The sequence below is a fragment of the Poecilia latipinna genome, unplaced genomic scaffold, assembly GCF_001443285.1.
Source record: "Poecilia latipinna isolate Pla-1442-1.1 unplaced genomic scaffold, P_latipinna-1.0 Scaffold436, whole genome shotgun sequence".
NCBI lineage: Eukaryota > Metazoa > Chordata > Actinopteri > Cyprinodontiformes > Poeciliidae > Poecilia > Poecilia latipinna.
Window position 1 is genome coordinate 263,820 of NW_015113052.1, and position 14,801 is coordinate 278,620.

Sequence of the window (14,801 nt, forward strand, 5' to 3'; positions counted from 1 at the left end):
TGGTTACATGTCTGAAACGGTAATGCATGAACTGATGAGCAAGAGAAATACTTAAAGGGTTACTGAGATAAGGAATGCTGGCCTTAATCATACAATCTAACATACAACAATTTAAAAAAAAAAAAAAAAAAAAAAACATGCTACAAGAAAAAAATTAGTATATAACTACACTTGTCTCTTAATCTTTAAACAATAAATAAATGAAGATTGCACTGTAATTGGCATGTAAAGTACTGTATGCAAATATATAGTATAAATAAAACCTAGAAAAGGACTACCTTGACTTTCCCCATCAACTTTGGCAAAGATTTTTTTTTTCTTTTTGTTTTTTTTTTTTTTTCTGAGCTAGTAAAACGCTTTGCTTACCGACACATACGAAGCAAGGCACAGCGAGGACAGAGGGCGAGATGCAGCGTCAAGAGGGAAGAAGAAGGAGGAAGGCGGGGAAAAAAGGATGGTCAATATGATGATGGTGACGACAGCTATGGGGACGACGGGATTAGAGCTCCCCCTCTGTAAGGTCTTATCCCTGAGGTACGTCACAGGCTGCCACTCGGCGCTAAATCAAGACCTCTGCCTCCCGTCCGGTCTCGCCACCAAGCCCCAACCCAGCTGAAGTAGGCATGTCTCACATTAGTAACGCAGATCGGGGTGACTTCTTTGGACTACAGAAGATAAAACACGGTTTGTACCTTGGCTTTGATGTAAAAGATTTGCTGGGAGGAGCAGACATGAGGCGGGACACGGAGGTCAGGGGGGGAGGGGGGGGGTTGTTTCATATGTCACAATGCCCTGTTCTGTTGAGCTGTGTCCTGTCCAAGGCTTTGTTTGGTTAGTGAAGATTAGTTCAAGTCCTCAGAGGTCATGTCCGCTCTGATTACATGTCAATAAAGCACCTTTTAATAGAGAAAGAGTAAGAGATGTGAGGAAGCAGAGAGACGGGATGGATCGAAAGCAGGCGAGAGCCAAAGGGAACAAAAAGAAGAAAAAAAGGGAGATTAAGTACAAATATTCAGGAGAGGGGAAGAGTCTTTAAATGTGTTGATTCACAGAATGCGCTACGAGGAGGAACAGCTTCAGCGTTTGTGCTAAATGTCTGGAGACCAAAGCGCAAGCTAACTTCTAATGGCTTTTCCCAGTTTGCAAACGCGGATCGTAGAGAAGGGCACCAACAGGCTGCTAGCACCCCCAGATAGAGAGGTTGAAGTTATAACATCTGAGAAGGCAGAACCCCCCCTAGGGTCTTACAAATGATCAAACATGTGCTGGGCCAACTCCTTCCTAAGAAAAGCAACAGGCGATTGCGATCCCAGCCCGTTTTCCTGGAGTCGACAAATGCCCGACGCAAGGTCCAGATTCTGACCTAAGAGTGGTATTTAAAGGAATGCTGAGGTCCTGTCCAAAGATTAGAAGCAGTTAATACCTTACTTGAAGTCTCTTGGCACGTAGATTTAGCATGAACTCGGCGTTAGGTGGTCCCGGAAGCGGGTGCTAACAGCTAACCCAACAAAGGATAGACTGGAGTGAATTTCTATGTCTTAAAACGACTCCGGTCTAAAAACAAAAACTCATGTGTTTGATGGGAACATGAGCCATTAACCTTTAAACTTGAGATAAACTTTACACAGATGCAATGAATTTTGCAGAGGAAAATAAGTTTGGAGGCAGTGCGCCATTGACCATCTTCCTGAACAAACTATTTTGCTCTGGTCAAAGATTCCTTAAAACACAGCGTGCAGTGTGTCAGGACTTCAGTTTGTCAAAACAAAGAAACTGGATTCTTAGCTTTTCAAAAGGATATATCGTCTTGTTTCATTTGAGCCATTTGAAAAGCATTCAAATAAATCTCTTTTAGGTTTTCCAGACCGGAGTTGCTTTGAAAACGGCAGAGGTCCGCTTCAGTCTCGGCCCCTCCTAGACTAGTCATTAGCTTCTGCCTCGGATACCAACTAATCCGGATTCATGCTACATGGAAAACGCCAAGACACTCGTCTGCTGTAAGGAAAACACGAACTGCCTAAAAATTTTAACAGAACCCAACTTTAAACATTCTGAACTATCCCTTTTAGCGCAAATTGCTAAAACTGACCTCAGAGCTTCTACTTTTGAGCACCTAGTTCACTCCGTCCCACCCCCCACCCTTTTACGTTTCAACCTTACTTTGCCATCATTTTTCACGCTAAAATACACGTTTTTCCATTCTTTTCTCTCAGATACTATGAAATCACAGGATAGCAGCATCTTACACCACAAACGGATTGCATCACTTTGGTAGCTGAATGTGCGAGTGGCAAAAGCTGAGCAGATACGACCGTCTTAAAAACTGAAACAAATTTTTTTTTCCTCATTGTCCTTGCAAATGTGTAGTTTCGTACGCGTGCATGGTTATGTACAGAGGTTCGCATGTGCAAGTGTTTGTGTTTTGGTCAGGCGATTGTTTTGTCCTGACCGACAGCCTGCGGAGAAGGAACAAAGTGAATAAGTAGGAAAAGCTAAAAGCTTTAAAGGCCTACATCTGAATATGGCTGAATGAATACAGACCGCAGCAGCGAACAAAAAGTAAGGCAATGACGGCAGAGAACTATATATGTTTTCTACTGAATATGTAGACATATAAAATGAAAAAAACAAAAAACAAAAAAAAAAAACTAAAACATGCAAGTCAGTATGAGGAGGAAGTGTTTCGCTCACACTTATTTTAAGGCTTGATTATCAGTTTTCTTTCCCAACTGAGGTACAGCCAAGATGAAGCTTCCCTCAACAGAAATGCTTAACAAAAGAGACAAAGGTGACAGCGGTGTAGAAAAAAAAAAAAAAAAAAAGACACTGAACCGGGTAAAGGGAGAGGAAAAATAGAGAAGCCTGAATCAATACTTTGACTACAAAAAAAAATTGTTTAAAAAAAAAAAATCGACATACATAGCCTTAAAAGTACATCTCAAGTGTTTTTGATTTCATTCTGTTCTTTCATAGACATTTGTAAAAAGTTCATTTCTGTGATTTACTGTTTTGATTTCGCTTTCTATCCTATAGTTAAAAAAAAAAAAATTCCCTCACTTCATGAAGAAGTACTGTAGCAGGCAGGCGATGAGGATGGACAGGCCAGCGAACATGCACACGATCAGCGCCGCGAAGCGCTCGTCGCTCGAGATCAGGCCCGCCCCCTTGCCCGTTTCCAAAGCGCCGTGGTCTCCTGACGACGCCGACTCCTGGCGGCGCAGCGTGAACAGGGAGGAGGGGCTCAGCGGCCCGCACAGCTCCTGGTGCGAGTCCCGGCACTGGCGGCAGGCGCCGACGCGGAAACGATAGTCTGTGTTTGCCTGAAGACTGGAAACTTGGAACGAACCTTCGTCTCCCTTAAAAATCTGTGGGGAAAACAAGAGAATATGAATCGACATTGGCTGTAGTGAAGTGGGCAGGTTTCTGAATATGCTTCAATTAAAAATCTTTGGCGACGCTTTAGTTGAAGGGGTGTGCATAAAGCATGACGCAACACCTGTCAGAAAGATGAAGGAGTTTTCGTGAACGCTTACAACTGTCATGAAGTGTTATTCGGTGAATAATGACACTTAACGCAAAGCTGACAGTTTTTTTTTATTGACTTTTCATGCAAGTTTTAATTAAATTTTGCATTAAAAGGTTCATCATTTCCTGAATAATGCAGAGTCGAAACTTTTAATGAAACTTTGCCAAATGAAATGAAATGGAGCTACAATGGGACAGTTTGCGTTAGGTGTTAGAATGACAAAGACCTCATTTTTTTCCAAGACTTGAGCTAAAAATGTTAGTCTATCGATGCACAAAATTGAGCCAAAAGAGTACGCGGGTCGGAACTGCAGCAAAAGATGGTTGCACAAGTTGACTGAAAACAGACACGTGCTACACAAAAAGGCAAGGAGGTTCGTAAAACATGTTGAAAACATTGTATCCTACTACTTCGACCTCACAATTAATGCATTACTTTGCTATATAAAATCCCAATGCATGAAAGTTTGTGGTTGAAACGCTAAACGGTAAAACGCTCGACTGAGACGAACGCTTCAGCAAGGAGGATAAACGTTCAGGTGAGGAAAAATAAAAAAAATCCATCAGTATGCGTCCGATTTCTTCGCACAATTAAATAAACAGAGACCATTTATGCTCCACATGGTCTGAAAGACTCGGCCGTCTCCCTCCAACCATTCGCTAATCCAATTACAGAAGATGACACAAGGGGGAATATTAATGTCCGTTTCTCTGCTCATCTTTACAGCTGTCACATTTCAACGGGAACTCGAAATCTTTTTCAGCTGCCACAAGTCATTGAAATTCCTGCAGTATCTCTTAGCAAATGCCATCACTCAGGGGAAGTGAGTGAACATAAAAAGTGTCAGCATTCATATTTTTCCCCCCCTTTCTCTTCCCATATGTAAATTTCTATCAAGGCGCGTTAGGTGTTGATATTTATTTATCCACGTGCAATTTTGCAGCTGAACGTGTCCCTTCCCATCCGAGGAAGACCAAATTAAAAAAAAAAACCCCACTGAAGATTAGAAATATTTTCCCTATGCAATTGCGGAGGAGTAAGAAAGAATCGAGCAATCAAAGAGAAGCTCTGGACCGGAGAGAGACGGCGGCTCCCAGCTTCGCCCTTTAAGCTGCACGCGTGTCTTTGTGTGGGGGAAAGAGACGAACCTGTTTGTATTCAGACTCGCGCCCCGCCAGCATCTGGAGGACGTAGCTCACAGGGTCTCCTCTCATTGGTGGGACAGTCTCCCATGTCACCTCGCATACGTTCCCCTCCAGCTGGTGAATCCTGGGGGCTGTCGGAACAGGAAAAGTGAAGGGTTTTTAGAAAATTGGAAAAATACCTGTCAAAGTTGTCACTCTGCAAAAAAACACAAAACAAATAATAAAATTACAATAAATAAAACGGCCTCGAGTTCTCTTAAGGCAAACTTCAAAACACAAAGTTATTTTTTCCTCTGGGAAAATCATCATTTAACACACTGCAGTGAAAACTCTGATAATGTCTAGTGCTTTGTGAACATCAACACAAAGTTTTGTACACTTTTGTGATAAGAGTATCATTATATTACTCATGCCACCTCAGGTCAAGTCATGGCCGATATGTCTGGCCATACACTCTGACTATTTTGAAGACAAACACAAGAACTAAATCAAATTATTCCAATCATCCATACTGTTGCTGTTTGTCTTTTTTTAACAAAACCAACCAATAAAGTCTTTTTTTTTAAATTAAATAAATGGTAATAATGTACACCAGCGCAGGTTGATCATATTCAATGTTAAAGTTATCGTCTCTGTTTTATTCTGAATGCTCCAAGTACTTTTATCCACTTCAAGCATTCGACATGCTGAGGGGAGTGACTGTTCGTCATTGCATGAGATAAGATCATGAGTTGTGATGCTCATGACGTGAATTTTTTATTTTTTATTTTGAAATCTCCAAAACAAATCAGTGGCAGCCTGGCAGATAGATGAACTGTGCCGTCTATCAACTATTGGTATTTTCTCATTTGACGCTGAAACACAAGTAGCTTCTTTTGATTGGAAGATTGAGAGAAGCTTACCCTTGATGGCGGGGGGTAGAGACTTGGTGGTGCAGAAAGTATACGTGTCGGAGAAAGGACCCTCCCCGGCGTCGCTGAGGGCCTGTATTCTGAAGCTGTAGCTGCTGGACTCAATCAGCCGTTGGACTTTGTAGGTGTGGCTGGGACCGTGGTAGATTGTCACAAACCTGGGAAACCACGCAGACGAGAAATGACAATGAGTTGCCAGACGAAGCAAATAAAACGCATTTCCAAAACATTTCTTAAGCCAACTGTGGCCGATACAGAGAACATAGAAGACAGTCGGCTTTACATGAAACTTCTTAGCAGATACTTGAGATAAGCACAGGTGTGCTATATTCTACCTAAACAAATATGTTCTCTATCTAAACCAGTGTTTAGCTCTGTGGGAAAATTGTCCCACAGAGCTAGTTGTAGTTGCTAGCAGTCTGAATAGCCATTGCCCGTTTCTTTCAAGCTCTGAGAATTGCAAATCTCTACAAATCTCCATCGTAAGCAATTGTTACACATTTTAAGCCACCATCTTGGTTTTAAACCCCCCCCCACACACACACAACTTTACGTCTAGGCCTTTAAAACCAAGAACAGACGGAGAGAAATATTTCATGCCGTCTAGCTGAACGGATTGAAGGAATATAGGAGAGAATCTATAAATCAAGAAAAAAACGTGGATATGAGCTGGGAAGGGGATATTTATCGATGCAATCAGTTTTTCCAGGAAAAAGGCGAGAAAAAGCAGTGGAAGAGAAAGACGAGTGATGTACACATAAAGAAGATGGGTAACATGAGGGGAGTGTGAATAAGAGGATGTGGCAGGGTGAGAGAGGAATGATGAAGGAAGGATATTCAAGAGGCGACGTGAAGCTGAATGAAAGAAAAAGCAGCAAGAGAAAAAATGAGATGGGCTCTTTATTAGCTGTACTACAGAAAGCTGGAGTACTGCTTTCTCAGGCTGATAATGTAGCGTTAATTCTTGCACACAAAGCTGAACCGGATCCCTAAACCAAAATCTTACTCAACACAAACGGATTAGAGTTTGAGATGGAAATATAGACGCATAGAGAAAATGGATGCATCATCTGGTCTGTCAGGAGCCGTGACCTGTTTGTGTCGATTGCATTAGGCTAAAAGGCAGTGTGTCAAAACAATTAATACATAGAGCTACTAATGTCACAGCCCAACTCGGTCAATTTGCCAGCACACAGTTAATGTAGCTAACTGCAACCTTGGTCCAGAGCCAAAGTGCGGTCGTAGCAACATCTGTTTTGTTCTGCTACGTTTCTGGCTGTAATGAGTTTGCCTTTCGCATTTTGTTTTCTCAAAATTAATTCATAATTCACAAGTATGTTATTGCCAGTGCAAAAATATACAATAAAATGAAATTGTCCTGCCATTCTTTTTATATACATCAGAGCTTAAATGAGCCGACGTGCCTCTGCAGTGCTTGCAGACGGTATTTTCTTCTGAATCCATAAATTGTGCTTTGGACTCGGATCTTAAACATCGACAGTCAACAACGCCAGGTGGCGTTTAGAAATCATCTTCGAAATGTAAAACTCTCATTTTTCAGTTCATGAATTTATATGGTGATGTTATAGTTACTTTTTGCAGGGATACAAATCAGACAGCTATTGACTTGACTCTCAGTTTTTCATGTACAAAATCAAATAAAACTGGCTTTAGAATAACCGGTGGTTAAGCAGTAAATCTGCTTTGATATGAAAATAATAATCCTCTTGGAGGCATTGCACTCACTTGTGGGTGTGCATGGCGCTTTTTTAAATTACTTTAAATAATCCACCTGTCAGCCACGGGTTGAACATTAGAAAAAGGTTGAGGTTCAGATCTAATATGCGCTGCCAAAACCTCCATCTCCATCAGTCTGTCAGTCAGCAGCTGGACATACAGCTTCCCTACCTTACATCATCAAAAGTTGTCATCGTCTCCATTAAAAAAAAAAAAAAAAAAAAGCCAGAAAAATGATAAGGGTCAAAAACAAACCTAGTTTTTATAAAGCAAAACGGTCCACTGCAGGCATCATCAATACTTTAGGTATATTTTGCGATTAAATCCAGCCAAAACGAATCGCTTGTCATTGCATCAGCTACAATTAAGATTTGCAACAGAGATTACACTGGGATATTTTCAGCAGGCACAGGAAAGTGTGATGATTGGCGACAAACGGTTAAACTTCAAAAAGGCTGAAGGGAAGAAAGACGGAGGCAATGAAACCTTTAGATAAATCCTGGCGATGGATGAAAACATGGACGGGTCAAACGCAGACGACGCAGTGTTTTGTCCACCTGCATTCTTCTTAAGAATCCTTTGTGCTGGATGGTTTATTCCTCCTCTGAACTGTACAACAACCCATTAAAGTCTCATCCTTTCAACTCGTAATGTCCCTGACAGAAGGCCTTTGGGGGCAACGCAGATATAGAAAATGGGAACGGAGAAAAAAGCTCTTATGAAGAGAAAACACGACAGAATTGCGAAAATGAGGGAACATGCAGTAATGGGAGGAATTAACTGGACGCAGGAAGGAAATATAAAAGTACACAGAAAACAAAAAAAAACCAAGAAAAAGAATTGGAAAGGCAATAGGAAGGAAGAGAAAAGGAAAGAAATAAATATTGTGAATATGACAAAACTAGTTTGTCTCCTCTAATACAGTCAAAGAAAAATAAATATGCCTGGATGCACAAGGGAAAAATATGCTGAGAGACGGACAGGAAAACAGATTCTAATGTCTCCCGAGGTTCTGATACTGTAAGCATACTAACAGATGAAATGAGATTCATAAGCAGGAATTAGATCAGAGGACGATCAGAGAAACGACTAAAGACATTACAGAGGGCAGCCAAAGTCAAAAACGATTAATGGAAAATCCCAAATTATATTTGGAGAAACTGTGGGTGGATATTCAAGATATTTGTTTGCAAAGTACGGCATTTTTTGAGCTTTCACAACCTTCTTGGTCGTTTTGAGAATCTCGCATCCGGTTTGCCTTATTAATATTAAAAAGAATAAAACAATCATGACGGTTCGCTTTGACGCAATGCGATTAGGGAACAAATGAAGATGTGAAAGAGCCAACTCAATCTGACAACTCCAAATTCAAAATTTCCTAAAAACATCTCCCGTCATTCACACAAAATTATAGGTTTTATATAGGCTGATAAATAATTTTAAAACTTCAAATACTATATATAAAAAAAGAATTGCACTCATTTTCTAGGCAGGTTGATATTTCATCTATATTCGCAGGGTAGGAGAAAATTTTCTCTCGCTTTATGTTTTTGACGAACAATGTAAGAGTTAAAAAACAAAAAACAATCAATTACTTACCAATTTTAAACCGATTCTGGATATGCTGACCAAAAGGCAGAAGGAGGGAGATTTTGCTGACTACAATAACATTTTATCACATGGTGTATCTGGCCCTTGTTTGAGTAAAAACTTCAAAAAGGAACCTACAGCGTTTATACATTTAGATGCATCAAGAATGCAAAAGAAATGAACACAGAATTTATTTATACGATCTGACCTTCTGGGTTATTAATGTCTACTAGGAAGAACAGTCATTTAAATTGTCCAATAGTACCATTTGTACTATTAGTTTTTGCAGAGGAGGGAAAAATATTTTTTTCTGAATAGACTCAAAAGAAAGTTTGAATTCCTCCCCATTTCAGTCAAGCACTCCTCAAATTCCATTCAGAGACCGATTGGTTCCCAGTTCATGGACAATAGTTCTGAAATACATGGAGGAAGCAGCTTAGGATGCCTATTGTGTCCTCTTTTTTTTTTTTTTTTTTTAAATTTTATGTCTCAATAAAAACAAACATGCTTTGGCCCGTGAACACATGTATGTGAATTTATCAAAACGTTTATCATTAGGTTTAATGAAATATTCTTTGGGATTTCAACATTTTGCACCATTACGGTCATTCCTTTCTTAGATACTAACGTACAGATGAATTTCAAATTAGATCATCATCAAAGGACTTAATTCAGTCATTCTGATCCAAAAGCAAAACTGGATTCATTACAAACAAAGCGAAATACTTAAAGTGTTCATTTGTGTTAATTGTTGTAATCATGGCCTACAGCTAAAGAAAACCCATAATTTTGTTTTTCTGAAAACCCTAATAAGTAGAAATATATATATATATAAAATGCAATAGAGCACATGATTAAAGGCTGTTATCACTTCTCGCATAGAAAACCACAAAACCTTTTTGTTGAAGGAGTCGGCTGTTCACATACAACTTTTAGTGGAAAGTTGCGTGAAAGGAAAAAAACATATGCTGCAAAACTTATGCCAGAAAAGGTTCAGAATACATTACTATGTATTCCAAAGTAATTTTAACATTGATATATTCTCACTTAACTTATTTTAGACGTCTTAGAAAACGTTGGGACAGTAACCTAAACGCTAGAGTTGAGCGTAATTTAGCATAAATAACGTGATAAAAGTGCAATTTTTCTGATAAGCCTCGTGTTTTGCTTGTAATGGCAAATCCCTTATGTCGGCAAATGTTGTGTGCCAATAACCTGCTGGAGCACATTTAATCAGCGCAAATAATTATGCACACAGACGGAGTTCAACACAGGGTTTGACGCCCCTTTCAGACACACAGTCACCAAGATAGTCAGAAAAGGGTAAACAGAACAATCTGGGCAAAGTAAGCAGCTTCCATTTAGACGGCAAATGTGACTGTGCATGTTTGTATTGCTTGTTCAGTCATTTATATGCAAAAGTGTGCGTCGTGCAGAGGTGAACAGATCACAGCCGGTTCTATATGTCCCCATCTGTTGCTTCTGTCCCATTCCAGGGTTGCCAAGACACCTGGGTGCCAACTCAATGCCAGCCACGGTAATCCTGAGAGGTAGAGGCTTCTAACACTCTCCTCCTGTTCAGTGGGCTAATAATCACTCTTTGTTTTTTTCTGTCTCACCAGTGTCTAGCCAGTTGGTTAAATGGAGGGTTGATTATTTTAGGCTGTTTTCCAGCTGGTCACAAATGCCCTCAACATGATTACTCTTCAGTACATGTAGTTAGTGGTCACACACACACACACACACACCCGCACGAGTACCTCAGACTACACGTGTTCCACTCATGTTCCCTCAGCTTCCTCAAGCTGTGATTCTGTCTGCTGTATTGACCAAGGTCTTGATTTACTGTGTTGGATAACTCAGGGGTGAGGAGAAAATGTGTGTGCAGTGTGGCCAAAAAACAAGGAAAATATCAATTTCTCTGAAATTGCTTGTCATGAATGATATATAAATGCAGTAAAAAAAAAAAAAATGCAAGTAATTCACAAAGCACAAGAAAAGCAAATAACAGAACTTAAACAACCAGATTCCCGCATCCTTTAACTGATGAGTTTCCCAAATGCATTTGCGGATTTAGCCGACCGCAAAAAGTTACCACTTCGAACAAGGTATAAATCTGTGTGTTTGTGCACTTCACCTGTGGTTCTTGTCTTCCATTTGTAGTGTGTAGACCACGTCTTCAGAGAGCAGGGCGCGTGCGTGTCCGGCATTCTCGCCCCACTTGAGCTTCAGGCTCTGAGGGCCCGCGGCGGAGCATTCGAGTGGGGGCGGGGCCGGAGGAAGGGGACGGGTCCTCGCTACCAGCAACGGACTCAGAGGACCCAAGCCGATGGCGTTCACCGCTTGAATCTGCAGACTGAAAGGTAATAATGATGAGTTGCCGAGAGACGTCATCGTGCGCGGTAAAAACAGTCAACGGAAATCTACTGTTAGGCAACATGCAGGAAACTCAATAAGATAAATACAGTATTATTATTATCATCCAGATCTGAGGTGAAATATTAAATCAGTGATCAACAGCCAACTACTGGCTATTCATCATGTGCCATTTTTATGTGCACATCATGTTGTTGATCAATGAATGGTACATTTACTGTATTGGCTGTTGAAATTTCTGTCAATTGCCTAGAAATTCATGGAAATGTGTTGTGAATCAAGTCGTCAACGAGTCTCATCAGAACAGAGAGCAAAGATGCTAACATTAGCCTAGCATTTCAGTGAACCTGCTCCGCATGAACAGGACAAGAACCCAAGTTGTTGGTTAAATTTGTACAATCATGGTTACTTAGAAGCTTTATTGCACTGTAGAGCTCCCAAGTAACCATGTATATATAAACTGTTTTGATAAACTGATTTTTACCGTATTGGCCTAGAATTAATGTCTGGAAATTAAGCGATTTTATAATGGGGTTGAGGGGAAATATTCTAATAAGGACTTCCCCAATTAAAAAAAAAACAAAAAAAACACAACATTAAAATGTTAGAAACAAAAATGTCTTGAGTCTCTATAGGCTTACAGCAGTTGCACATGAAAACGTTGGGAATATATGAACCATTGAACCTAACCCTGTAAAGCTGCTGCAGGCCCATTTGTCTAATGGTGAGGTAAATTTTCTGTGAAGAGGTTTTCGCCCATTATCAGCCCCCTATTACAACTTAATGCACTCTCCAACACGAAACCCAAATGTGCCAACCATTTCTGGCCACTTTCCTTCTATAAATGTCCTCAAAAGAAAAAAAAACTGATGGGCAATACGTTACATGAGGAATAGGACAATTTTTTATTTTATTTTAGATGTTACAGGGAATTAACCTAATGTAATCCTCAAGATTGTTTCGATAGCTTCTAAGAGCATAGACACACATAACCACAGCTAATTAAAAAGAACCAACAAATAGATTTCCCTTCTTCAATCTCCTCTGCGGCTCACTTCTCAGAATCCCCCCTCGTTTCCTCATTCTTCGTCCTGCGATGTCTGATCAGCTGATTAGCACCTCTGCTGGAGGGCATATAGGTTCTGACATTTAACTGTTGATTTTTCATAACAGTAACCTTTTCTTGCAGCCAAGTCAAGTAGAAGGAAAAAGGGCAACATTTATTCATTCACTGGGCTGTTAAGCACAAGGATAAACTGTGACGAGAGGCTGTGAGGAAGGAGGAGAAACGACGAGAGAACACCTAAGACCTGATGTTCAGGGACAAAAGCATGATCATCAGGCTGATGTTCAGAGGTTTGCATCTTTAAGTCGGAGGTACAGAAAAACTAGGAATGACCAGGCGTTTGCAATAAATTTGCTCAGAAACAAAAACATCTCTTTGCACAAACAATTGCATGCCTTGACAAATGAGTTACTTTCTTTACAGACAATGACCTTGGGAAAACGACCTTGGGAGTGCAATAAGACAATGGAAAATAAGCAGAGAAATGACTTGACTTGCTGTCTGGTTCAAATCGCTGTGGGGATTTTAAAAATTGCTGTGTTAAAATGTCATGTAGCGTGAAATTAAAATAGGAACCTCTTATGTCAAAGACTGAAAAAGTTTTTTTTTTCTTTTTTTTTTCTCCATGATGAATTACATTAATGCTGCGGTCACATTACCTTCTCGATGCAAATTATGCAATCATCAAAGCAGTTCTGCTTGCTTTCTGCTAAAAACCCGACTAATCATAAAAGTGCCTTCTGCTAAAGCAACAAAAAAGCACAACGATAGAAGAGCTTCGTCCTGGAAATCTGCACTTGTTTGTTTGGCAAAGGTAGAAGAGAGAAACCCATAACACGGTCACCCCCAGTGTTGTCGGAGAAAGCGCTTATTGTGGCGCTTTCGCAAGGCCGTGCAAATAAAATATGAAGCACCTACACACACTCGGTGTCTGCAACAACAAGCGTTGCGATCTGTAGGCCTCCAGAAAACAACTCGCAGGTACACTCACCCTCAAATAAACACACGCGCCGTGTTCTGGCTCAGCGGCAGCCCTTATGCAAGAGATCAGTGGTACATGGGGACAAAAACAACCGCCGAATGAAAACAGTGGGGTGTGTGATTATCCTGCCTCTTCACTGCTCCCCACCTCATTGTGGCATTATTTCTCAGTTTTTTGTTTTGTTTTGTTTTAAAATCACAATTCTAAGAACTGCCACCACAATTATATGTGTGTGTGTGTGTGTATACACAAAAACAGCAGTTTTCACATGATGACCAGGTCATTAGATCTTACCAAACGCTTTCCAACAAGTTACTTAGACAGGTTAAAGTGTGGGGATGTTGTGGAGTTTTCTGATTCTTTAACAGCTGTGTGGGTAGAGAGTTTTGAAGGTTTTAGCCATTTTTTTTGTTTGTTTTTTTTTTAAATACAAAACTCCTTTTTAAAAGGAACAAATTATTTTTGTAAGGAACAAATGCTGCCATGTTGCAGACTTTCTGAGAAGAGACGAGTAGTCTTACTTGTCAGTGGTCATAATGTTATGGCTGATTGCATGTGTACATCAGGAGGGGAGTGGGGGAGCACAGAAGGATCACAACATTGGCTGGCAATAAGGATGACTAAGTACCTGTTTACTGCTGCTTGGTTACAAGAGGTGTCGCATCACAGTTCATGAAAATACCAAACGGGCAACTTTCAGATTCTGTCTATAAATACCTTCTACAGGATCCAATTAAACCCAACAGCAGATGGTTTACAAATCGTTAACCCAAATGCAAAGTACTGCAACAAGTGACGGGCTTCCAAAGAGACCGCCACAAGCTTCATGACATGCTCATGCATCAATCTGGCAGCGTTGCACAATCGCCACACACCAGATCCTGTTACTCGTGTTTGCATGAAAACATGAAAAAGGAAAGTTTGTTCTTCAAGTCTCTCGATTGCCATAACTGTTCACACAAGCAAAGATCGCCGTTTGATGGCGCAAGAGAGTGATGTGCTCAGTTTGATTTCTAAGAGCTCCCTCCACACCGTTTCTGATCTTGAAATGAATTTCAGCGCATCTAATGATGCATTTTAGGTACATCCGTTTTTGTGAAACGCCAAGTCATCGTCACATATCCGAGGTATGCAAGTCACTTCTCGTGCCTTTTGTTCAGAGCGTGTAATAAACGCTTTGGTTGCCTGGCCATCTGGGAATGAAAGGGAAGTGCTCTTTGCTGCAAGTGCCTCCAAATAAATATTAGCTTAATTTAATTAGGAGACGGATTGGATTCTCCTTTCTGGAGCGACATCACTAGTGAACGACACTGGATATTCATTGGCACAGACAGAGTGTCCACATAGCACAGCATGAGATTACATAAAGCCACTACTGCATCATTGCTGCAATATCTGAGAAGCGATGTGGAAATTTAGCAGATGCAGTAGTGCATTTGTGTGATTTAAGTGGCATCGTTGAGTTTTT

The 14,801-nt window shown here is 40.5% G+C and overlaps 1 protein-coding gene across 5 annotated transcripts in view; it reads right to left on the reverse strand.

The window, feature by feature from the left end:
* Positions 1-305: 305 nt before the first annotated feature.
* fndc3ba (fibronectin type III domain containing 3Ba) overlaps positions 306-14,801 on the reverse strand; it is an 80,208-nt gene continuing 65,712 nt past the window's right edge. For all 5 annotated transcript variants that reach the window (XM_015038293.1, XM_015038292.1, XM_015038291.1 and 2 more), the window contains 4 exons: positions 11,047-11,265; positions 5,574-5,740; positions 4,675-4,802; positions 306-3,365 (listed from right to left, as the gene is read on the reverse strand). In XM_015038293.1, the coding sequence (XP_014893779.1) occupies positions 3,054-3,365; positions 4,675-4,802; positions 5,574-5,740; positions 11,047-11,265 (826 nt within the window). In that variant the 3' untranslated portion in view covers positions 306-3,053. The remainder of the gene's footprint in view (positions 3,366-4,674; positions 4,803-5,573; positions 5,741-11,046; positions 11,266-14,801) is intronic.